Raw genomic sequence first — 22,533 nt, forward strand, 5'->3', positions numbered from 1 at the left:
CAACACTTGGGGAAAACAGTAACTGCCAAGGCCACTCTTCCCACATGCTGGTCCCTCCTGACCAAACATGGCAGGGGTTCTAAGGCAGATCAGTAACCGCAGTTGTGGACTTCTCTGCAGGGCAGTTAGGAGTGGGGGATTCATTGTCCTCTCTAAACTTTTCTTAGAACTGCAGTGCAACCTAAGATCCTTCCTTCCCTCTCTCCTCCGCAGCGGTCAGACCTACATCACGGTGTAATAGCTTTCCTGGCCAACTCTGAATCCTTCCCTGTTTTCTCTCATAGGCTATTACTCAAATAATCCCTTGCCTAATTATGTCTTGGTGTCTATTTCTCAGAATCCAAACTAACATAAGATTATAACTTTATTAAATTTTAATTTTTCCTCTTTGAATCTTAATGAAATACAGGGAACAACTCTCCCTCACTTCAGCCAAAGACAACCTAAATAAGTTTCCAAGGAGCACATTGGCAGCACTTCAAATTTAATTAGGCAAACCAACCTAGCCAGAAAAAAGCCAAGACATACCAAGACTTTCCCTCCTCAGAGTCACATGGAAGATTTCTGCAGTCTTAACAAAGAAACCAATTAAAGACTCAACATCTTGAAACAACTGACATCCCATAAAACATACACATATCTGAAAGTACTTCTGCAACTTTCAAAGACCAAATGTTTCATAAAGTGTTGGCAAAAAATGGCACCACAATGCAGAAAACATCACAGGGAGAATTCCACAAAGAATTCTCCTTAATTATGCAACTTGTTAGAAAATTTGTAGCCTCATATACTGCCAGGAAGTATGTTACTTCTACCAATAGGTAAGTACACACAAGTAAATGATATATGAAGCATCTTCCATGTGTCAAACATTGTACAAGGTACTTTACATGGTATACTAATCCTAGCAACCAACTTATGGAGAAAGGATCAGTAAGTCCTTTTTTTTAAAAGAAGAAAAAACTGAGGCTTAGAGAGGTAGAGATACATCTAGTTCCCATGGCCTAGGTACCAGAGCATATATTCAAACTCAGGGGGATCTCTATTGCTCCCTGCAGTCAGGCTGCCTTCTGGCAGAAGTTGGACATAGCCCATAGGAAGGCTTCCTGAAGGCAGTTGCTTCTAGGTCACATTCTAAGAGGGAAGGGACGTTGCCCTCATCATCCTTACCAGGGAATAAGCAGTGACCTAGGTTCACATTCTAAAAATACAAAAATGAACCACACAGAATAGAAGCCTGGAGCAGAAAAGAGCCTTCAAGATCATCTAATGTTAGACAGTGACAGAATCTGAGAATTTCCTCTAGATTATGAGACAGGCATCTTTTAGATTTACCTCTGTGAACACTTTGCATCTCAGCCTGTACCCAGAGGGGAAAGCCCTTGGCTGATGGAGCGGGAGGTACAAACCGGTAGGCGCTGGATGGCTGTTGGGGTAGATTTATTCAAACTAAGGAAACATTCTGCTCCCACGCTACCCTGCATGGTGGCCACCAAAGAGAAACAAAGATGGCTCCAATCTCCTTCTGGCCCGTGGGTGGTTCTCAGGACTCTGGAGTTGGTGGCAGGGGACAAGCTCCTCCTTTTTTCCAGGTTCCTGTGCTACTTTTATCAGCTGAGAGCATAAGAGTGAGAAGAGGAAGGGAGGTGGCTCTGTGGTTTCAGGGAAAGAAAAGGGCAGTGTTCCTTGCTGACTTTTTTCTCCTGCCCATGAGCTTTCTCCCTACTGACAGATAATTGAGTATTTTCCCTTCTCTACTGCTCCTACCTCCCCTTCCAATTTTAAAAGGAAATTCAAGATACCACCACCCTTTCTGAAAAATTTTCTTTCTCAGGCAGGCTGCCATTATCAACAATAGTAGGTAAATATTCACTATAAAGCTACTTTGTATGTTTTTTTTTCTTTCTCAAGCCAACTTATGAATTTAATTCAGAATATTAATGGGCATGGTAAACACTTGAATATATGTTGTGTTTTCTTTTTTGGATAAAAAAAAATTTAGTTTAAGACATAAAGTATAATTTATGAGCATAAACTCCTCAAAGCTTTGTTATGCACCTGGGCCATGGGTAGCAGAAGAAAGTCTGAAAGTCCAGTCTTTGAATTGCTAATGAGATCACCAGTGATTTATTTTTTAAATAAACAGCCCCATCTGTATTCAGATGCTGAGGCCACAGAGGGTGCATTTTTATCATCAAACCTTAAGGTTTACTTTCCCATGGAAGTATAAAGATTTTCTTTAGAAATGACTAAGATTTTAGAAATTTCCCTTGTAACCTTGTAGCTTTGTGTTCATGTATATGAGCCATCTGAAAGCCCCTTTGATGTTCAAAAGCTCTCATATCACCTGTCCTTGATCTTGGAAAGAAAGGTTACACATGGAATCACCATTGCTCTAAACCCATTTCTTACTCTCCAGCGCCAACATGATTAAATGCTGAGCCTTGTTTATTCGGGCTATTTATTTGAGCCTGCAGTCAAAACTGAGTCTCAGCTTAATCACTTCCTCCTGGTAGTTTTTCCCGACCCCAATAAAGGTTAGCTTCCTCCTGAGGTAGCCTCATAGCTTGTGTTTTAGGATAAGGACTGGTTTACTGGTCATCTCCACTAGACTGTAAGCTCTGACAGATTCAAGATTAGGCCGTGAATTAGGTGTTGACCACTGCATCCCAGAATCTAGCAGTGCTAGAAATGCAATAAACACTAGTGGAATAAGCAAACAGAAGGCTTCCCATATTCCATCCAAACCCTCAGGCAGCATTTAAAAAATAATTTTATCTTTATTCACCGCTCTGCCGGGTCTCCGTTGCTGTGTGGGCTTTTCTCCAGTTATGGCGGGGGGCGGCTACTCTCTGCAGTTTGCGGTTTCTCACTGCAGTGGTGTCTCTCGTCGTGGATCAGGGGCTCCACGGCGTTTGGGCTTCAGCAGCCGTGGTGCATGGGCTCAACAGTTGCGGTTCCTGGGCTCTAGCGCACAGGCTCAATAGTTTTGGTGCATGGGCTTAGCTGTTCCAGGGCATGTGGGATCTTCCTGGATCAGGGTTTGAATCTGTGTCTCCTGCGATGGCAGGTGGCTTCTTTGCCACTGAGCCCTCAGGCAAGCCCCACAGCATTTGATATAATAGAACCATGAACTCTGCCTTAAAACTTCCCTGTCTCACAGTGAGAGCACCTGCTTGTACCCTCTTCCCGCCTTCCCCATTGATTTCCCAGTGGCGTCTCCTCTTTTATATCCAAATCCCTACATTTTAAAATTGAAGTATAGTTGAGGCATAATGTTATAGGTGTACAATATGGTGATTCACAATTTTTAGTTTATGTTCCATTTATAGTTATTATGAAATGTATAGTATATCCAGCATACTGTAGCTTATTTTATACGTAATGTTTTATTCCTCTTTCTCCTCTCCTCGCTTCCCTCTCTTGACTGGTAACCACTAATTTGCTCTCTGTATCTCTGAGTTGCCTCCTTTTTTGGTATAGTTCCTAGTTTGCTGTATATTTTTTTTTTTTTGGCTGTATATTTTAGATTCTACACATAAGTGATATCATACAATGTTTGCCTTTCTCTAATTTTACAGCATAGTGCCCCCCAACTTCATTCGTGTTGCTACAGGTGACAAAAGTTCATTCATTTTTTATGTGTGTGTGTATACCATATTTTTATCCAATCATTGCTTGATGGACACTTAGTTGCTTCCATACCTGGGCAACTGAAAGTAATTCTGCCATGAACACTCAGGGGCATGTTTAATTAGTGTTTTTTTTCAAAAATATATACAAAGGAGTGGAATTGCTGGGTATATTTAGAAATTAATGGTATTTGGAGGGCCCGCCACGGTTTTCTATAGTGGCTGCATCAATTTACATTCCCCAAAACAGTGTCCTAAGGGTTCCCTTTGGTCTATATCCTCACCAGTATTTGTTACTTGTGTTCTTTCTGATAAAAGCCATTCTGATGTGATGTGATATTTCACTGTGGTTTTGATCTACACTTTCCTGCAATGTTGACTCTACTATTCATATGCATGAATATTTTTGAACCAGTCATGGAACAATGAACTGGTTCAAAATTTGGGAAAGGAATACTTCAAGGCTGTATATTGTCACCCTGCTTATTTAACTTACATGCAGAGTACATCATGTGAAATGCCAGGCTAGATGAAGCACAAGCTGAAACCAAAATTGCTGGGAGAAATATCAATAACCGCAGATATGCACATGATACCACCCTTACAACAGAAAGCAAAGAGGAACTAAAGAGCCTCTTGATGAAGGTAAAAGAGGAGTGAAAAAGCTGGCTTAAACCTCAACATTCAAAAAACAAAGATCATGGCATCTGGTCCCATCACTTCATGGCAAATAGACAGGAAAACATGGAAACAGTGACAGATTTTATTTTCTTGAGCTCCCAAATCACTGCAGACAGTGACTGAAGCCATGAAATTAAAAGACGCTTGCTCCTTGGAAGAAAAGCTATTACCAACCTAGACAGCATATTAAAAAGCAGAGACATTACTTTGCCAACAAAGGTCCACATTGTCAAAGCCATGGCTTTTTCCTAATCATGTATGGATATGAGAGTTGGACCATAAAGAAGGCGAAGTGTCGAAGAATAGATGCTTTTGAATGTGGTGTTGGAGAAGAGGTTATTGATATTTCTCCCAGCAATCTTAATTCCAGTTTGTGCTTCCTCCAGACCAGCATTTCTCATGATGTACTCTGCATATAAGTTAAATAAGCAGGGTGACAATATACAGCCTTGATGTACTCCTTTCCCAACTTGAAACCAGTTTGTTGTTCCACATCCAGTTCTAACTGTTGCTTCCTGATCTACATAAGATTTCTCAGGAGGTAGGTAAGGTGGTCTGGTATTCCAATCTCTTTAAGAATCTTCCAGTTTCTTGTGATTCACACAGTCAAAGGCCTAAGCATAGTCAATAAAGCATATGTTTTTCTGGAATTCTCTTGCAAGCTTTTCCTATGATCCAACGATTTTGGCAATTTGATCTCTGGTTCCTCTAAATCCAGCGTGCACATCTAGGAGTTCTTGGTTCAAGTACTGTTGAAGCCTAGCTTGAAGGATTTTGAGCATTACCTTAATAGCATGTGAAATGAGTGCAATTATGTGGTAATTTGAACATACTTTGGCATTGCCTTTCTTTGGGACTGGAATGAAATCTGACTTTTTCCAGTGCTGTGGCCATTGCTGAGTTTCCCAAATTTGCTGGCATACCAAGCAGAGCACTTTCACAGCAGCACCTTTTAGGATCTGAAATAGCTTACCTGGAATTCCAGCACCTCCACTAGCTTTGTTCATAGTGATGCTTCCTTGAGGCCCACTTGACTTCACACTGCAAGTCTGGTCTAGGTGAGTGATCACACCATCATGGTTATCTGGGTCAATAAGGCATTTTTTGCACAGTTCTGGGTACTCATGCCACCTCTTCTTAATCTCTTCTGCTTCTTTGAGGTCCATACTGTTTCTGTCCTTTACTGTGCCCATCTTTGAATGAAATGTTCCCTTGGTATCTCTAATTCTCTTAAAGATATCTCCCGTCTTTCCCAGTCTATTGTTTCCCTCTATTTCTTTGGATTGGACATTTAAGAAGGCTTCCTTATCTCTCTTTGCTATTCTTTGGAACTCAGCATTCAAATGGGTATCTTTCCTTTTCTCCTTTGCCTTTCACTTCTGTTCTTTTAACAGCTATTTGTAAGGCCTCCTCAGACAACCATTTTGCCTTGTGTTTTTTTTTCTTGGGGATAGTTTTGGTCACCGCCTGCTGTACAATATTACAAACCTCCATTCATAGTTCTTCAGGCACTCTGTCTATCAGATCTAGTCCCTTGAATCTATTTGTCACTTCCCCTGTATAATCATAAGGGATTTGATTTAGGTCATACCTGAATGGTCTAGTGATTTTCTCTACATTTTTCACTTTAAGTCTGAATTTGGCAATAAGGAGTTCATGATCTGAGCCACAGTCAGCTCCCAATCTTGTTCTTGCCAACTGTTTGCAGTGTCCCCATCTTTGGCTGCAAAGAATATAATCAATCTGATTTCGGTATTGACCATCTGGTGATGTCCATGTATAGAGTTGTCTCTTGCACTGTTGGAAGAGGGTGTCTTCTATGACCCGTGTGTTCTCTTGGCAAAACTCTCTTAGCCTTTGCCCTGCTTCATTTTGTACTCTGAAGTCAAACCTGTTACTCCAAGTATCTCTTGATTTCCTACTTTTGCATTCCAGTCCCCTATGATGAAAAGGACATCTTTTTGTGGTATTAGTTCTAGAAGGTCTTGTAGGTCTTCATAGAACCATTCAATTTCAGCCTCTTCGGCATTAGTGATTGAGGCATAGACTTGGATTACTGTGATGTTGAATGCTTTGCCTCGGAAACAAACCGAGCTCATTTTGCTGTTTTTGAGATTGCATCCAAGTACTGCATTTTGGACTCTTATTGACTATGAGGGTTACTCTGTTTCTTCTAAGGGATTCTTGCCCACAGTAGTAGATATAATGGTCATCTGCATGTGAGCTTGTTGATATTTCTCCTGGAAATCTTGATTCCAGCTTGCAAGTTATCAAGCCCAGCATTTCCCATGATGTACTCTGCATATAAGCTAAATAAGCAGGGTGACAGTATACAGCCTTGATGTACTACTCCTTTCCCAATTTTGAACCAGTCGGTTGTTCCATGTACAGTTCTAACTATTGCTTCTTGACCTGCATACAGGTTTCTCAGGAGGCAGGTAAAGTGGTCTGGTATTCCTATCTCTTAAGAATCTTCTGCAGTTTGTTGTGATCCACTCAGTTAAAGGCTGTAGCATAGTCAATGAAGCAGTAGTAGATGTTTTCCTAGGATTCTCTTACTTTTGGTGTGATCCAATGGATGTTGGCAATTTGATCTCTGGTTTCTCTACCTTTGCTAAATCCAGTTTGTACATTTGGAAGTTCCTGGTTCACATACTGCTGAGGCCTCACTTGAAGGCCTTTGAGCATGCTAGCATACCTTGCTAGCATGTGAAATGAGTGCAATTGTGCAGTAGTTTGAACTTTCTTTGGCATTGCCTTTCTTTGGGATTTATCCCACTACTCTGTTTTATTTTTTTTTATAGCACCCAGAGACAAATAATTTGTTTACATATTTTAATATCTGTTCCCTATCACTGTCATATGATAACTTTTGGGCAGCAGGGATCCTCTCCTATTCACAGATGAACCTTTGACATCTAGAATAGTAACTTGCACAGTATTCAGTAAATACTTACCAAAGCAATTTGAAGACATCTTCACTTTTTGCCCTTAGCACAGCTGTTAATGAAGTTCACCCCAAGTGCTAACAAATTAACTTATTTTTGATATATCAAGAATCAAGATTGGTATGTTAACCAAAGTCAGGTATTACGTAAATCAATGACCACTAAAGAAAGAATACTGGTGCATCTTATCAGAATTGTCACCATCCAAAAAGAAACAAACTTGCATTTTTTGGTACTTCCACTTATTTTACATTCCCACAGTAAGCTTCTATCAATCAGATAAGGTATCGAACATTGAAAAAAACAAGGTACCTTTGAGATAAGCAAACATAAAGCAGGTCTGTAATGCCTGTATTCTTTTCCATCAGATCACGAATTTGCTGATGCTATAGGTTATCTAGATATTTTAGAGCAGTTCCAATCAAAGTAGTAGTAGAAGTCAAAGAGACAGTTTAAAAACCTCAATAGAACTTTCAAATATTGTTACTATAGTTTATAATACCTATTATACCAAGTATCTTGACTTTAAGAAAAATTGATTCCATTTAAAAACACTAATCTAGTATTCGGTGTATTGACTGAAGAAGTCTTTGATGAACAAAAATGTACTTTCAGTAATAAATGTTTGGCAGTCAAACATCTTTTAAAAATGAACCATTCGGGTAATAAAACAGGTTCTCACAAGTCCACAGGATCAAGTCCAAATTCTGCAGTATACAGAGCCTTTTTACTCTGAGCCCTGCTTCTTCCCCAGCTACTTCTCATCACATATTCATGAATGTGGTCAGCCTCATAACGATCTAGGAAATTCCGGCTTATCTTTCACCAACTCAAATGTTACCTTCTTGCTGTAGTTTTTCTTAATCCTGTCTCAAGCTGAACTATCTTCTATCTGTGTTTCCAGTTGAATTCTGAGCGTGATCTTAAGTAAACAGTATTATAGCATTTACTCTGTTTTCCTGGCTAGGTTACAAATGTTTGCTGGATAAAATATATCATTCCAATTGCTAAATCAATATGCAAACATCTGCCTCACATGTTCAGCTAATATTGGTCAAACTAATACTGACTGAATGAAAAGTGTTAGTAGGATTAAGGTTATATCTAAACCCCCAGGAATACTGGCTTATGTATGCTGTTTTTCACATGCAAGTTTATTGCTACCCTGGCAAATTCTACAGTCTCAGTACACAGGTGAATTTAGTTAAGTAGAATGATCACCTGGAAGTTGCACTGTATCTAAGAGGTTATGAGAAGGATGGTCAGGTCTCTAAATTTCAGCAACATTTTGATGCAACAAACTCGACTGATTTCCTCCTAAACTGTTCTCCACTTAGAAGTAAAAAAAATAAAACAAAACCAAATGAAGATGGCTGAATTGAATGATCATTCAGGCTGAGTGCTCAATCCTTATGGAGCTCACAGACGTACATGAACAAGAAATTTTTTTAAAAGTGCATTTTTCTAGATTTCTGATGATAAAAATACCCTTCAAAAGATCCCATTGCTGTTTCCTGGCATTGACCAATACCACTGCAGGTTAATCACCAAAAACTTGGCAGATGACTAACCTCACAGAAACATGGAATGTATTCTAAATAAGAATCACTTTTAAATGAACTTACTGAACTTTTATATTGCCACCACAAATTTTCATTTCTTGATGGCCCCCTAAAAAAAGATACAGACTTGTAAAATTTAATAAGGGCTGAGTGTTATTTTAGTAATCTTTTGATCTACTTTCCTTAACAAGTATTTATTAATAAAGATTTTTTATTTCAACTTTAATAAAATATGACAACATTTTACATTAAAAAATAAAGCAGACATTCCTAATTTCAAAATTAACAACCTAATTATAATGTGTAAGTATATGTACAAAGTATAGCAAAATATATTAGTGTCCAAAGATTACTACAATCAATTAAGATTGAGAGCCCAAAACAATATTTGTAAATTGTCCTTTCAAAACCCAATTCTCCATTACCAAACATGATTCCAGTTAGTGATTTACAAATATTTGTAGAGGGAAAAACATACTAAAAGTCATCAACAAAGGCTGTTTTTGATTACTCCAGGATTCTAACTCATTTTAGATTCTTCTAAGAATTGTTTTGAGCATACAGTTTAGAAATGCTTGTTTCAATGACTTATTCTTACTATGTTCATAAACACAAACACATAACATGTGTATGAAAGAATACACAAAAAATTGTTTTATTGGTATTTAGAGGGTAGTTTTAATATAAGCTAAATATAAACACAATTGTTAGATATTCTGTCATTTATCTTGCAAAACAATATTCCAAGATCAACCTTGAAGCATTTATAAAAATAAAAATGAATAAAATATCTTCCTAAATTAACTCTAAGGACTCCATATACAAATGCAAAAATGTGAACGTAACAATAATACATCAAATGTTGAGCTACTAATAGTAGAGCAACAAAACAACAAATTCTGATGTTAAAATTAAGTAGCTCCAGGTAAAAGCATGCAATTTCCCACATCTACTATCTTTGTATTCTGCATAGAGTTCCAAGGCAAAGATTGCTTCTAGCTTTATGCATTACCAGAGAGGATGCCCTATGAGGCTGGCTTATCACAGGCCTTTTAGTCTTCTTTCCTGATAGATCCTTCACTTCTTTAGAAGGAGGCATAGGAATTGGTTTCCATGGAATTGGGTTATAAAAAGCTGGTTCTGGATAAGAATTCCCACTGTAAAAACCTAAAATTATTTAAAAATCAGAATAAAACAAGAAAAACTTTTTGAGATCAAAGAAACTATTTTAAAATTCATAGAAAAATGTTAAAATGTTAAAAGGGCAAGAATATCACTGATAAACCTGACTCATTTAAAACTTGAACTCAAATATTTTCAAACAATACTTTTCAAATACAGTTAATATTATAAGTTAAAATATAAATAATTCTGAAAATTCAAAGAACATTAATGTTCAAAACTAAAAACTCATATAAAATTTCTTCTAAGAAGTTAATTTTAGAACCCTTAAATTGAACAAAATCTTCATTTTCTTATTTCAGTCTGGGAAACTTCTGATTATGTACTAGTTTCCCCTAGTTGGACACTAAAGCTTGCAGGAAAAAATGTATGTTGCATATGTAGCTAAAGTGAATCAAGATTGTGGTTCAGAACCACTGAAAGTCTAAATCATTGTCACTCATTAAGCAGATTTCATACACTCTAGTTTTGTAATTAAGAGCAGTAGGGCATTTTCAGACTATGATGTTTATTATAATACTTATTTAAACACAAATTTGGTAAAATAATCCATTATTTAGCAATTAAGTTCTAGTCAATACATATATTCCATCTAGGTTTTAACTTTACTATCCAATCATTTTGTTAAAACCACTACTTATTTCAAACAAGAGAGCAAAATAAAGGAGCATACTCTGCTCAGTAGCTGTAATGGATGACCTTTGTGACATGTGGGAGAGGCCTAAATCCTGACAGAAGGAATGTGTCATTCAGACACTGGCAACCCACTTTGACTGCATACATATGTCAACACACACTTCACCACGATGGTCAAAACAAAGTCTGGAATATGTTCTATTGTGTGAACAAAACAGAATGGGAGTATTTTTAATAATAAATCACTTAAACAAGTGAAGGCAGCTGTCAGCAAGGTATGAGCTTCCAACGTGGAAGTACAAAGGAAAACACACATTGCCATTTATAATCAGACCAGGCCAAAAAAGCCAACCAGGTCTGCGTCTGGCTCATGTGCCATCTAGATTCCACCCTGCAGAAATAATGAGCCAAAGACACTGGGAACCCTGCCTCAGAGAGGGTTAGAAAAGGGAAAGAAAATGACCCCTTAAATATATCCTGATTAAGGCTTTAAGATCCAAGGAATGTAAAAATTTTACTTATTTCTTAACGTTAGAAATCATTACTTTGCAGTTTTGCCACTGTTGCCTTTAAAATGTATCTGATTTTAGAGAATGACAACAAATTTGTAGTATCTCCACAGGAACACAATATGTTATAATCTTCCAGAAAATAGTAATTTGAAAGAAAAATGATTTTTACACACTTCTATTTCTGTCAAAGGGAAACATAATGTATAATATTCGCTCCTGCAAGCCATATTTATGTAAGCCACATAACATAAAAACCAACCTGTGAGTTTTCCATTGGCATAACCATAGCTCTTTGCAGCTGGACGAGGTTTATTTTTTGCATTTTCCAACCATTCCTTAAACTTTTTTTCTGCTATTTCCTTTTTCTCCTGTAATTCAGCCTGCCGTTGTTTTTCTTTTTCCTTAAAATGACAAGACCAAAGAATCTCCAGGGATATTCTGTAACTAAAAGTTCTATTCAGAGTCTACTGACTTGCTCCCCAGTAGCTCCCCATCCCAAGGGCTTACTGATCAGAAACACTGAATCATATTTCTACAATTAGAGAGCAAAATTTAACATGATCAGGGATGTGATATCAAAGTAGCTGCCTCTCAACAATGATATTAAATCCAAGAAGAAAAAAGCAATTTGTTGTTTTAAAATAGAACAGTAATTTACAATAATGTAATAAAACTTTCCATAAAGTACACTGAATATTTAAAACCATAAACAGTAAAAAGCTTGCACCTGACTGCAGGAGTATCAATAGGCTTATTAACAATTTTCAGTCTAGCTACATGTATTTATATTATTAAGATAATGCCAATTTTCCATTAGAAATTCATTACACAATATAGTTGGCACAGATAAACACCAAGTCATGTATTCTAACTGATCACCTTAGTGAAAATACCTTTTCTTTCTTCTTCTTCTCACATTCTTCAGCATTTTTTTTCTTTAACCATTCTTGATATTTTTCCTTTGCTTTTTCTTGTAAATGTTCTTTCTCCAATTCCTTTGCTGCTTTTTCTTTCATTTCTTTATTAATTTTTTGTTCCCTTTCTTTTCTTTTCTTAAATAAAAATGAAGGAATTTTCATTGGAATTTGTAATCATTCTCATACAAGGAAAGTGTTATAGACAGTAATTTTCTAAAAACAGGTGGTAACATAGTGCTTGACACAATGTGGCTTATGAAAATATATAACATGCACGAACTTACCTGACCAATTTTAGTGTACCAGCTTGAGTGTGTATTTCATGATGGCTAACAAAGATCTTGTTCAACAAAGTATATTCAGAGCCTGGAACAGTGTTAAGTAAATAGTAGGTGTTCTATAAAGATTTGCTGAATAAATTAGTGAACATAAATGACAACCTGTTAGACTGTCTTGAATCTTAGTGGTTTTTTTTCTTAATATATATATTTTATTGAAGTATAGTGGACTAACATGTTTCAAGTGCACAGCAAGGCTATTCAGCTATACATATACACATATATTATTTTTGAAGTTATTTTCCATTGTAGGTTATTACAAGATATTGACTATAGTTACCTGTGCTATACAGTAAACCTTTGTTGCTTGTTGCATATCTATTTTTTAAAATTAGAAATCTAGCATTCTAGTCATACTAAGTCAAACAAGTGGAATCAAAATGGCATAAAATTTTTCAGTTCAGCAAAAATTTGTAAATTTTCTAAAATATACATATTATACATATTATGTATATATATGTATACAAAAGCTTTCCTACTATGCTTGAGAAAGAACATCAAAAAAAAAAGAGATGAAGAAATTGGAAAACAAACTAAATGAAATGGGAACATTGAATATGAAACAGAAAAAGTGAACAAACTAGATAAAAGTAAAAGATCATCACATAGTCCAGTTGCTTTTAAACATGCCTGCTTATTAGAAACATATCTGGAGCTCTGGAGAAAAAAAAAGCAATACCTGGGCATTTGTATTTTTCAAAAAATGGATAATTCTGATTTGAAAAAGTGATTACAGGTTTTTCTATTGAATCCTAGTTTTGGTGATATAGGTTCTATTATTTTTCTGTTGACCAATCATGATACAACAGTATTAAGTAATAGTTACATAATCACAACAGTAAAGATGTTTATCAGTTTTTACAATCAATAGCCAGACAAAAAAATAAAAGGTAATTACAACGGCAAGCCATAATAGGAACATGATTAGCTTAACAATATAAAATAATTACATACATTTGGGAAGTCAAGCAGAACAATGTGTAAGTGGAAATGCATACATGCACATGTTTTCATCCACCCAGCCAGTCTGTCTTTTGGTTGGTGCATTCAATCCATTTACATTTAAGGTAATTATCTACATGTATGATCCTGTTACAATTTTCCTAATTGTTTTGGGTTTATTTGCTGTAGGTCTTTTCCTTCTCTTGTGTTTCCTGCCTAGAGAAGTTCCTTTAGCAACTGATGTAAAGCTGGTTTGGTGGGGATAAATTCTCTTAATTTTTGCTTGTCTGGAAAGCTTTTGAGTTCTCCATCAAAACTGAATGAGTCTTGGTAGGTAGAGTATTCCTGGTTGTAGGTTCTTCCCTTTCATCACTTTAAATATATCATGCTATTCCTTTCTGGCTTTTAGCATTTCTATTGAGAAATCAGCTGATAGCCTGATGAGAGTTCTCGTGTAAATTATTTGTTGTTTTTTTTCCCTTGTTGCTTTTAACATTTTATCTTTGTCTTTTATTTTTGTCAGTTTGATTACTATGTGTCTTGGTGTGCTCCTCCTTGGGACTGTCTGTGCTTCCTGGACTTGGTTGAACATTTCCTTTCCCAGGTTACAGAATTTTTCAGCTATTATCTCTTCAAATATTTTCTCAGGAACTTTTTCTCTCTTCTACTTCTGGGACCCTTAAAATGTGAATGTTGGTGTGTTTAAGGTTGTCCCAGAGATCTCTTAGGCTGTCTTCATTTCTTTTCATTCTTTTTTTTTAATATTCTGTTCTGTGACAGTGATTTCCATCATTCTGTCCTCTAGGTCATTCATCCATTCTTCTGCCTCAGTTACTTTGCTGTTGATTCCTTCTATTGTATTATTTATCTCTATTTGTTTTTTAGTTGTTATAGGTCTTTGGTAAACATTTCTTGCATGTTCTTCATTGTTTTCTCGAGATCCTGGATCATCTTCACTATTATTATTCTGAATTCTTTCTCTGGAAGGTTTCCTATCTCCACTTCATTTAGTTGCTTTTCTGGGGTTTTATCCTGTCCTTCACCTGGGACATAACTTTCTGCTTTTTCATAGTGATTAACTTTCTGTAATATGGTTTTTGTTTTAGCTACTGTGGGATTTGCTTCTTCTTGCTTCTTCTGTCTGCCCTCTGATGGATGAGGCTAAGCGACTTGTGTAAGCTTCCTGATGGGAGGGACTGGCAGTGGGAAAAACTGGGTCTTGCTCTGCTGAGCAGGACCTGCTCAGTAAAGCTTTAATACAATTATCTGCTGATGGGTAGAGTTGCACTCCCTCCCTGTGAGTTGTCTGGCCTGAGGCAACTCAGCCCTGGGGTCCACGGGCTCTATGGTAGGGTTAATGGAGAAGTCCAAGAGGGTTTACACCAAGGGGGGCCTTCCTGGCCTGCTGCTGCCCGCGCCCCTGTCCCTGGGGTGAGACCCCCCCGACCCGTGCCTCTATAGGAGGTGCTCCAACACTAAGCAGGTCGTTTTGGTTTAGCCTCCTGTGGGATCACTGCTCCTTTCCTCTGGCTCTTGGTGCATGCAAGGTTTTGTTCATGCCTTCCAAGACTGGAGTCTGTTTCTCCCAGTTCTGTGGAAATCCCATAATTAAATCCCAATGACCTTCAAGGCCAGATTCCCTGGGGATTCCCAGTCCCTTTGTCAGATCCCCAGGCTGGGAAGCCTGACGTGGGGTTCAGAACCTTCACAACAGTGGGAGAACTTCTTTGGTATTATTGTTCTCCAGTTTGTGGGTCACCCACCCAGCAGGTATGGGATTTGATTTTATGTGATTGTGCCCTTCTTATCACTCGCTGTGGCTTCTTCTTTGTCTTTGGACATGGGGTATGTTTTTGGTGGTTCCAGCATCCTCCTGTCTATGGCTGTTCAACAGCTAGTTGTAATTCTGGGGCTCTTGCAGGATAAGATGAGTACACATTCTTCTACTCTGCCATCTTGAACCAGAAGCCTGTATCTCAGTGTTTCTTAGTGTTATCCACCCTCACTCTAAAATAGGAGCCACATAGGTATATATTTCCCAGACAGTCTGCCAATATGAATACTTGGATAAATCTTCACCACAAAAGAGTTACAGAGGACAAATTTTAGCCCATTAAATACTGTTATAAGGGCACATAAAGACAAGTCTCTGGCTATGCAATTCTTGTTAGTCTTACACAGATCAAGGGTTGACAAATTATGGCCTGCAGGCCAAATATGGTCCATTACCACCTGTATTTGTAATAAAAGTTTTACTGAAATGTGGCCACACATATTTATTTACATATTTATTGTCTATGGCTGCTACTATACCACAACAGCAGAGTTAAATAGTTACAACAGAGAATGTATGGTCCACAAAGCCTAAAACTTGATCTGACCCTTTGCAGAAAAAAACCTGACACAGATTCTAACTGAATATTTTTTCCTTTTTTCACTCAAAAGATAATCTTCCAATACAGTGAAATTCTAAACAACTAATAACATGGCTAGCTCTCTTTATCAAAGGTGTAGAAAATAATCTGCAAGGCATAAAGTGTATGTAATATGAATTCCATATATATCACCCTTCATGGAGCAGAGAAATATGAGCCAAGAAATTCTTCCCTTGAAAGCATCTTGTAGAATACTTCAATACAAGCAATTCAAATAAGATCCAAGTAACAAACATCAGTTATATTCAACAAATGTGCAGTGCTGTGCAAGAAAAAGTGAAAATGAAAGTCACTCAGTCATGTCTGACTCTTTGCGACTCCATGAACTACACAGTCCAGGGAATTCTCCAGGCCAGAATACTGGAGTGGGTAGCCTTTCCCTTCTCCAGGGGATCTTCCCAACCCAGGAACTGAACCCAGGTCTCCCGCACTGCTGAGCCACCAGGGAAACCCAAGAATACTGGAGTGGGTAGCCTACCCCTTCTCCAGTGGATCTTCCTGACCCAGGAATCAAACCAGGGTCTCCTGCGTTGCAGGTGGGTTCTTTACCAGCTGAGCACCAGGGAAGCTCCTGTGCAAGAAAGGCAAGGATTAAAAATCAAAGCCCAGGAATCCCCTGGCAGTTCAGGGTTAGGGCTTTGAGCTTTCATGCTGAGGGTGCAGGTTTAACCCCTGGCTGGGGCACTAAAGGTCCCCCAAACCTCGCGGCAAGGCCAAAAAAAGGAAAGAAAATCAAAGCCCATCATTCCCCAAGTTGCTATATTTCCTTATTGTTGGGTAGCCAATACCTGTAAAAGGAAATCCTTTCTTGCTGAGAACTCAATATCCATTGAAATAACACTGGAATTTAACTACTTCCTACAGTCAGAAAATCCACAAGATTAAAAAGGATCTTGAAGCTCTCTATCTGACTCATAAGACTCCTCCACAAGCTCATCAACAAGGAGTCATCCAGTCTCTACACTATTTTCAATTTCTGACAGCTAACATTTATTCAGTGCTAACTCTGCCTGTTACTATTCTGTACATTGTATACATATACACTATGTCAGTTAATTCTTAAAACCACAATATGAGAAAGATACTATTAAGATCTCATTTTATAAATGAGGAAACTAAGGCACAAAGAAGTTAAGTAATTTGTCCAAGGTCACACAAATGATAAATGAAAGGTCACTACAGATCTCTCATAAACATATGAGATAACACTGAAAACAATTTTTTTTTGGCCAATAAATCCAATTTAAATGAGACATTAAAATTCCTTAAAAACACACCACTTTTCAAAACTGATTCAAAAAGAGTAACTGAAGTAACTATTATAAGTAATTCTACTTACTAAAAATAATTCAGAATTAAAAACTTTCATATAAAGAGAACTCCAGCTTCCAATATCTTCACTGGTAGATTCTATCACACATTTAAGGAAGAAACAGTACCAATTACCACACAAACTATTTTAAAAAACAGAAAAAAAGAACGCAACCAAGCTCATTTTAGGAGCCCAGTATTTATCTAATATCAAAACCAAATATGAAATAAGAAAATATTAGGAATAAGGCAAAATAACTCCTTTTGTCAAAACATGAAATACGTAGGGATACATTTAACAAAAGACACTTAATACACCTGTATATTGAACTTAAAAAAAAGTTGATTGAGATAAATATGACCTAAATAAATAGAAAAGAAAAATCACGCTTATACATTTATATTATGAAGATAGTAATTTTCTCCAGAATGATTGAACACATGTTCAATGCAATCCCAATAAGTATCGGTCACTATTCAAGCAAGCATGATAAGGGAAATTGATAAGCTAATTCTAAATTGTATATGGAAAGGGTGCAGAGCAAATAAAACAATTCTGAAATAAAGAAAAAAGATGGAAGACTTACAGTATTTGATTAGAATAATTTTAAATTAAAAATTACTCTATAAAGCTACAGTAACCAGACAGTGTAGTGCTGGCATAGATCAAAGGAACAGATAGAGTCTAGAAATAGACCCAAATATATTGCTCAATTAATTTTAAATGAAAGTGCCAAGATAACTGAATAGGGAAAAAGATTATCTTCCAATAGTGTTAGAATCACTGGATATCCATACTCTAAAAAAATGAACCTTGACCCTTAATGCATGCTATCATTAAAATTAACTCAAAATACAAACACAGGCAAATGCTGAAGTTACAAAACTTCTAGAAGAAAAAATGGAGAATATTTTTCCAACCTTGGCACAGGCAAACATTTCTTCAACAGAAAGCAGAACCCACAAACTGTAAAAGAAAAAACACAAATACAGAACCTACCAAAAATTTTAAGTTTTTGCTCTTTAAAAAAATACCATTAAAAATTAAACGGAGGAAATATTTACAGTATATGTTACAGGACTTAAAGGAATATAAAAAGAACTCTTACAACTTACTATTAAGATACACAAAATGGGTAAAAGTTTAAACACAAAACAAACAAACTCCACAAGAGACATAGAAATAGTCAACAGTGTTATGGATTGAAATCTGCCCTGCCAAAATTCATATATTAAAGCTCTAATCCTCAATGTACTGGTTTTCGTTTTGTTTCAATTGGAGTATGAGTGATTTACAATGTTGTTCAGTGTCAGGTGAACAGATGAGTGATTCAGCTCTACATGGACATACATTGTTTTTTAGATTCTTTTCTCATATAGGTTATCACAGAATTTGAGTATGGTCCTCTGTGTTATATAGTAGGTCCTCATTATATATAGTAGCACGTGTATGTTAATTCTAAGCTGCTGATTTACTGTCCAACCCCCAGGTTTTACCTTTGGTAACCACAACTTTGTTTTCAAAATCTGTAAGTCTGTCTCTGTTTAGTAATAAGTTCATTTGTATCTTTCAAAGAAAAAAAAATTTTGATTCAACATATGAAAATATGTAAATCTCTAGGTCCAAGCATGTTGTTTCAAACAGCATTATTTTATTCTTTTTTATGACTGAGTAATATTCCATTGTAAATATATACCACATCTTCTTTATCCATTCATTTGTCAATCGACATTTAGGTTGCTTGCACATCTTGGCTATTGTAAATAGTGCTGCAGTGAACACTGGGGTACATGTGTCATTTCAAATTATGATTTTATCCAGATATATGCCCAGGAGTGGGACTATTGTATCATACAGTAGGTCTATTACTAGTTGTTTTTTTAAGGAACCTCCCGTTCTGTTCTCCACAGTGGTTGTACCAATTTACAGTCCTACCAACAGTGTAGGCGGATTCTCTTTTCTCCACACCCTCTTCAGTATTTTTATTTGTAGACTTTTTGATGATGGCCATTGTGACTGGTGTGAGGTGATATCTCATTTGTAGTTTGGATTTGCATTTCTCTGATAATTAGTGATGTTAAGCATCTTTTCCTGTGCTTTTTCACAATCTGCGTATCTTCTTGGGAGAAATGTGGCTAGCACAGGTGATTCCTAGGTCTGTGAGAATCCCTTGGGGCCATCTATATATCTTTCAGTCTGTATGTGTCCCTAGATCTGAAGTAGATCTCTTATAGATAGCATATATAAGGGTCTTATTTTTGTATTGATTCAGCCTGTCTTTTGGTTGGAGCATTTAATCCATTTACATTTAAGGTAATTATCAACATGTATTAATAGGTTCTTATTGCCATTTTGTTAATTGTTTTAGATTAGTTTTTGTAGGCCTTTTTTCTTTCCTTCCTCTTTTGTTCTCTTGTGATCTGATGACTGACTTTAGTGTTGTGTTTGGATTCCTTTTTCTTTTTTGTATATCTCTTGTAAATTTTCAGTTTTTGATTCCCATGAGATTTTGATATAGCAGTCTGAACATATACAAGATTGTTTTATGTTCCCAGTCTTTTAATTTCAAAATGCATTTCCAGTATCCTCCATTTGTACTGTCCTCACAATTGCTGGTTATGGTATCATATTTGTGTGTGGATGATTTCCTATCTTTACTGTAGTTTGTCTTTACTGGTGAGCTTTCCCATTCATAATTCTGTTTCTAGTTGTTGCCTTCTGTTTTTCTCCTAGAGAAGTTCCTTTGGCATTTGTTGTAAAGCTGGTTTGGTGGTACTGACTTCTCTTAAATTTTGCTTGTCTGTAAAACTTTTGATCTCTTCATCAAATCTGAATGACAGCCTTGCTGGGTAGAATATGCTTGGTTGTAGGTTTTTCCCTTTCATCAATTTAAATATACCATGGCATTCCCTTCTGGCCTGCAGAGTTTCTGCTGAAAAATCAGCTGACAACCTTATGAGGATTCCCTTGTTGCTTTTCCCTTGTTTCTTCTAATATTTTCACTTTGCTTTAATTTACGTCAGTTTGATTAATAGGTGTCTTGGCATGTTCCTCCTTGGTATAAGCTGCCTGGGACTCTCTGTGCTTCCTGGATTTGAGTGGCTGTTTCCTTCCCATGTTAGGGAAGCTTTCAGCTATTTTCTCTTCAAATATTTTCTCAAGGCCCCTCTCTCTTCTCCTCCTGGGACCCTTATGATGCAAATATTCATGCTTGTAATGTTGGCCCAGTGGTCTCCGAGACTGTCCTTCCTTTCATTCTTTTTTCCTTTCCTCTGTTCCACAAGAGTGATTTCCAACACTCCATCTTCCAGCTCACTAAATTCATTTTTCCGCCTCAATTATTGTGCTATTGATTCCTTCTCTTGTATTTTTCATTCTAGTTATTCTATTTTTCATCTCTGTTCTTTAAATCTTCTTGCTCTTTGTTAAATATCTTGTTGTATCTTCTTAATCTGTGCCTCCCCGTTCTTTTTCCAAATTCTGGGATCATCTTTACTATCATTACACTAAATTCTTTTTCAGGTAGGTGGCCTATCTCCATCTAGATGTCTTGGTGGGTTTTTATCTTGGTCCTTCATCTGGAACATATTTCTCTGCTCTCATTTTTGTCTGACTTTCTGTGTTTGTGGTCTCCTTTCTGCTGGCTGCAGGATTTTAGCTCGTCTTACTTCTGGGGCTTGCCCACTGGTGGGAAGAGTTGGGTGTGTCTCTCTGGTGAGCAAAGCCATGTCAAACTGTGTTTAGAGGGAGCTGTGAGTTCAGTACAGCTTTAGATAATTTGTCTGCTGATGGGTAGCAATATGTTCCTATCCTGCTGGCTGTCTGGCCTGAGGCATTCCAGCACTGGAGCCTGTAGGTTGTTGGATAGGGCCAAGTCTTGATGTCAAAATGGTGACCTCTGTGAGAGCTCATACCAATCAATACTCTCTTGGACCACTGCCTCCAGTGTCCGTGCCCCCAGCTCAGTGATCCGCGGCCAACCCTCACCTCCCCAGGAGACTCTCCAAGACTCACAGGGAGGTCTAGTCCAACCTCTTCTGCTTTGTGTGGATCCCAGTGTATGTGAGCCCTCCAAGAGTGGAGTCTCTGTTTCACCCAGTCCTGCGGAGCTGTCGCACTCAAGCCCGCTGTTCTTCAAAGCCAAGTGCTCTGGGGGGTTCCACCTCCTGATGCCAGACCCTCAGCCTCAGGAGCCCAAGATGGGGCTTAGGACTTTCACTCTGGCAAGAGAACCTCTGCAATATAACTATTTTGCAGTTTGTGGGTCTCTCACTCATGATGTCACTAAAGCATCTCTCTTATTGTCTCTTTTGGCTTCTTCTGTGTCTCTGAATGTAAAATACCCTTTTCTGGTAGTTTCTAGTTGTCTTTGTCAGCGGTTGCTCAGCAGTTTGTTGTGCTTTTGGTGTTTTCATGAGAGTAGGTGAGCTCAAGTCCTTCTGCTCGGCCATCTTTTCCGGAATCAAGGGGCTGCTTTTAGTTTGGATGTCTGCTGTCTCTCTCCTCAGGGTGAGCTGGATGGTATCCCCTTGATATTGGGGGTGCAGGTGCAGCAGCCCTTGCACACTCCCGGGACAGCAGGGGCAGTGCCTGGCACCAGCCTGCAGATCTCATAGTGGTTGCCCAAGCCTGCCTCTGGAGCCTACCATGGCTGTGATAATTGCGCCCACTCCCAGAGCTTCTGTGAGGTGGTGTCCTGTTGCCTGGGAGCACTTACAGGGGCAAAAGCTCTCATGGTAACAGCCCCCCCACCTTTGTGTGCCCCTAGTAATGGCACCTTGCCTCTCTGGCAGGTGCTGGCTGCTACTGAGCACACCCTCAGTTACCACAGTCCACCCTCTTCAAGCTGTCTCCGCACAGCCTACCCTTATCTTTTCCCTGGATCTGATCTCTGAAGCCTGGGCTTCAGCCCCCAGCCCTCTCCTGTGTCAACGGAGGAGCGCATTAGGCTGCGGAGCGCAGGGCAGTGATGCTGACCTTCTGTGCAGGGTACTCTCCATTTTGCCTTCTACAAACCAGCTGCTGCGCTCCCCTCCTAGGCTTGAGTGTCCTTCTCCACCCAGGCTGATCCCCTGGTGAAGGCTCTCCCCAGGGTCTGGGAATCTTTCCTCATTCATAGCTCCCTCCCTGGGACGCAAGCCTGTCCTGATTCCTTTCCTTCTCTTTTTCCTTTGTCCTACCTGGTCACGTGGAGGTTTTCTTGTCCTTCTGGATGTCTGAGGTCTTCAGCTGGCATTCACTAGATGTTCTGAGTAAATCATTCCACTTACTGATGTGTTAATATTTTTGTGAGAGTAGGTGAGCTCCCCTACTACTCCTCCACAATCTTGATCCCCTGGCCTGATGTTGGATTTTGAGATAGGACTTTTAAGTCACTCAATCTGTGGTATTTTTTTAATGACAGCCCCAGTAGACTAATAGAATAAACTTATGAAA

General features: G+C 38.1%; 1 protein-coding gene across 2 annotated transcripts in view; it reads right to left on the bottom strand.

Moving 5' to 3' along the window:
• Positions 1-9,473: 9,473 nt before the first annotated feature.
• Positions 9,474-22,533, bottom strand: part of CCDC34 (coiled-coil domain containing 34) — a 42,691-nt gene continuing 29,631 nt past the window's right edge. Inside the window, exons 4-7 of one of the 2 annotated variants that reach the window (XM_070472969.1) lie at positions 16,264-16,356; positions 12,047-12,205; positions 11,413-11,554; positions 9,474-9,990 (exon numbers count right to left, since the gene is read on the bottom strand). In XM_070472969.1, coding sequence (XP_070329070.1) covers positions 9,776-9,990; positions 11,413-11,554; positions 12,047-12,205; positions 16,264-16,356 — 609 coding nt within the window. In that variant the 3' untranslated portion in view covers positions 9,474-9,775. The remainder of the gene's footprint in view (positions 9,991-11,412; positions 11,555-12,046; positions 12,206-16,263; positions 16,357-22,533) is intronic. The other variant, XM_020878661.2, reaches the window with a different exon arrangement.

This window comes from Odocoileus virginianus, chromosome 10, assembly GCF_023699985.2.
Source record: "Odocoileus virginianus isolate 20LAN1187 ecotype Illinois chromosome 10, Ovbor_1.2, whole genome shotgun sequence".
Classification (NCBI taxonomy): domain Eukaryota; kingdom Metazoa; phylum Chordata; class Mammalia; order Artiodactyla; family Cervidae; genus Odocoileus; species Odocoileus virginianus.